The 3,696-nt window shown below is 36.8% G+C and overlaps 1 protein-coding gene across 1 annotated transcript; it reads right to left on the reverse strand.

Moving 5' to 3' along the window:
• Positions 1–2,184: 2,184 nt before the first annotated feature.
• LOC105533608 (olfactory receptor 2L5) lies at positions 2,185–3,123 on the reverse strand. The gene has a single exon (XM_011972080.1). The coding sequence runs from the start codon at positions 3,121–3,123 to the stop codon at positions 2,185–2,187; it is 939 nt and encodes a 312-aa protein (XP_011827470.1).
• Between the last annotated feature and the right edge of the window lie 573 nt (positions 3,124–3,696).

Consider the following 3,696-nt stretch of genomic DNA (forward strand, 5'->3'; position numbering starts at 1 on the left):
ACACTGCATCCTGCACCGAGTCAGTTTCTCAGACAAACTAACTTTGAGTAACCACCATTCTACTCTCTGTTTCTTTGTATTCAGTTTATTTTTAGTCCCAATATATAAGTGAGATCATGAAGTATTTTTCTTTTTGTGTCTGAAAGCCAGTCTGGATTGAAGGACAGAAAGAAATGAAACTGGGACTTTCACAGGAAGGCTACAATCATAGTAACATAATCATTCCCAGTTTTTCCCAGCTTGTGAGAACCAATGTGAACCATGCTTGGGATTCTCTCCAGGAAAGTTCCACGTGAAAAAATATGAAACATTCAGGACCTTTGAATGCCCTTCGAAGAGGAGGAGAGGTTGGTCTTGCTGTCTCAGGAGTGGCGGAGGCAGAAGGAAATCCATGTGTAAGTGGCCTGCACAGTTCAAGTCTGCATTGTTCAAGGGTCAACTGCAGATCAGGCATTCATCACTGCTGTGGTTTGGACAATCTGGGGCTTTTCTTTTTAAAACAATGTTAGATTTACAGAGGTAAACACGTTTATAATCTACTTTTTACATAGACACACTTATATTTGTCAAATGACTTTTAATGGATACACAGTGTATTTTAATACAAATGCATTTTATAAAAGTAAAGACAAAACGTAGTTTTATATTATTTACAATGAAAAAATAAGTTCAATGTTGTAAATATTGAATACATATTTTCTTGTATTTAACAGTCATTTTACACTATCATCTATCATCTATTTTATTTTACATTGCTATAATAGCATTTTAGATACATAATATTAAAGCCTACAGTTTTCTCTTTCAAATCAGATATAAAATTTTCTACATTGAGATTTTAATGGCTATCATTACAAATTCTTGGGCAAGGGGAGGGAGGGCATTAGGACAAATACCTAAAGCATACGGGGCTTAAAACCTAGATGGTGGGTTGACAGGTGCAGCAAAGCACAACGGCACGTGTAAACCTATGTAACAAACCTGCACGTTCTGCTCACATATGCCAGAACTTAAAGTAACATAAAAAATAAACAAAATAAATTAATACTAAATGAAAATATATTTTCTGATCACGTGATGTTACTCTTCAAATAAATACTTTTTATGCATTTTAATTATATTTCCAGAGTGAAGATTATTCTATTTGAGAGCAACAGAAAGAACTTTGGAAAAATAATTATAGAAAAATGTTACATTATGGAAAATTGTAAAATGCAGGGCTTTTCTCTTACTTGTTCATTCTACCTTCCTTCTTCCTCCTCTCCTCAGAGATTAAAGAGTTTCTCAGGAATGGGCTCTTCTGGAGAGCAATGGCCTTTCACTCAGAGAATGGACCTAAGCAGATAACTTTTATGAAAATAATGTTGATCCTTTTAGGCACATGCCTAAGCAAGTATAAAAATAGTGCAGCAGAGGAGTTGATCCCAATCCAAGATCTACAGACTTGTTGATTTAGAAGAAGAGTAAGTAGAAAAAAATTTGTTCAGGATAGAATGTCTTGCATGAGAATACCCGTGGCTACTCAAGAGACAACCATTGAGTGTGTTGTGATGTGACTGGGGAATGGTTCAAATAACCTACTCCACACTCAACTAAGTCTAAGTCAACTGTAATCTAAGAGGTTCTAGAGAAGGTAACTTCTGTAGAATCTCTTATAAAGAAATTGTTGTTTTACTAAAGCCAAACTGACTTCACCCCAGACATAAGTATTTATCCTGAGGTAAATTTCTTTATAAATCATTACTTTAGCAAAAAGAGGAGACACCAGTTGAGAGTAAATAAAATATTATTTGATATTCAATTAGATTCAGTAGTCTTAAATAATTTATTGTTATTTTGTCTTATTTTAATAATAATGGGAAATAATCAACATATAACTATTATGCTCAATGATATGATTCCTTTGGACAGTTATTGTTTTGATTTCTACATGATAATGAAATTCTATGCCCTTACAATTTAGTGGAAAATATATGATCTGTCTTTTGATAAAAAGAAACACAAATAAAAACAAAATAAATGTCTTAGAATATGCAACTATAATGTCAAGACTAAATTAAAAGACAAATGTTCTAGATTAATCTCTGTTTGACACACTGGGCATGTAATAATGTTTTTCTTCACTGCTGTACATAGCTAAGATGATATGAACCTAGTGCTTTGACTCTAAGACAGAACGTATGTCTACATTTTCACCGAGAAGATTTTCTGAATCACTCGTGTCAGGGCCCCCATCACCTCCTTGTTTCTCAGGCTGTAGATGATGGGGTTGAGCATTGGGGTGAGGATGGTGTAGAAAACAGCCAGAACCTTGTCCTCTGTTGGAGATCGCAGGGATCTTGGGCGTAGATAGGTATAAGCAAAGGGTGCATAGTAGAAAGTCACTACAGTGAGGTGGGTGCTGCAGGTCGAATAGGCCTTCTTCCTCCCTTCTGCAGAGTGCATGCGGTAGACAGCAAGGAGAACCCGGCCATAGGAACACGCAATGCCAGTGAAGGGAAACACAAGAAAGATGGTGCTGCTCAGAAACACTGTATACTCATAGACCCAGGTGTCTGTACAGGCTAGGGTCAACATAGTTGGAACATCACAGAAAAAATGATTGATGGCTCTGGACTTGCAATATGGGATACGGAGTGCATATACCGTGTGAGCACAAGAGTTGACGGAGCCTATCATCCAAGATCCTGTTATCATCAGCACACACATTCTTTTGCTCATACGGATGGGATAGTGGAGAGGAAAACAAATGGCCACATAACGATCATAGGCCATTGATGTCAGGAGCAGCGCTTCTGCACCTGCGAAAGTCATGAAGAAGAAACTCTGAGTCCCACATCCAATGAAGGAGATAGTCTTGTTTCTACGCAGAAAATCAGAAGCCATCTTAGGAACAATGGTAGAGATGTAATTTAGGTCGATGAGGGAGAGCTGACTAAGTAGGAAATACATGGGTGTGTGGAGATGGGTGTCCAAGAAGATGAGAAGAATCATGGATAGGTTTCCAATTAGAGCCATTAGGAAAATGAGGACAATGAGAATGAAGAGGAAGAGGCCAAATTTCGTCGGTGGAAACAGCCCCAATAAGATGAAATCAGTTAACGTTTGATTGTAATTTTCCATGGGGCATTCATACAATCCTTCCTGAAGGGAGACACAAGGGTAAGTCAAGTACAGTAGTTCCCCATTATCCGCAGGAGCTGCATTCCAAGGCCCCCAGTGAATGCCTGAAATTGCAGTTGACACTGAATCCTGTATACACTATTTTTTATATCCATCAATACATGTTATAAATTTTAACTTATAAATTAGATGAGATTAACAAAAATAACTACAAATAAAATAGAACAATTATAACTATATACTGTAAAAAAAGTTATGCAAATGCAGGTCCTATCTTTTTCTCAAAATACATCGTTGTACTGTGCTCATTTTTCTTGTGATGACAAAATGCTTCATGGGAAGACAAAATGTCTACACGATGAAATAAAGTGAGGGGAACAATGTAGGCACTATGAGGCAACACTGGGCTATGACTGAAAACCAATTTATAATTTATGAAGTGTTCATTTGTGGCATTTTCCACACAATATTTTCCGACTGCAGTTGATCACAGGAGAAACCATGGAAAGCAAAACAGTGGATAAGAGGGGACTGCTTATGGAATAGTAAGCCAATTATTTTAAAAATCTTTAG

This window comes from Mandrillus leucophaeus, unplaced genomic scaffold (assembly GCF_000951045.1).
Source record: "Mandrillus leucophaeus isolate KB7577 unplaced genomic scaffold, Mleu.le_1.0 Scaffold1266, whole genome shotgun sequence".
Lineage (NCBI taxonomy): Eukaryota > Metazoa > Chordata > Mammalia > Primates > Cercopithecidae > Mandrillus > Mandrillus leucophaeus.

Bases quoted from the DNA above. Each gene is read 5' to 3' on its own strand.
- LOC105533608 (XM_011972080.1), bottom strand. From the start codon at position 3,123: ATGGAAAATTACAATCAAACGTTAACTGATTTCATCTTATTGGGGCTG.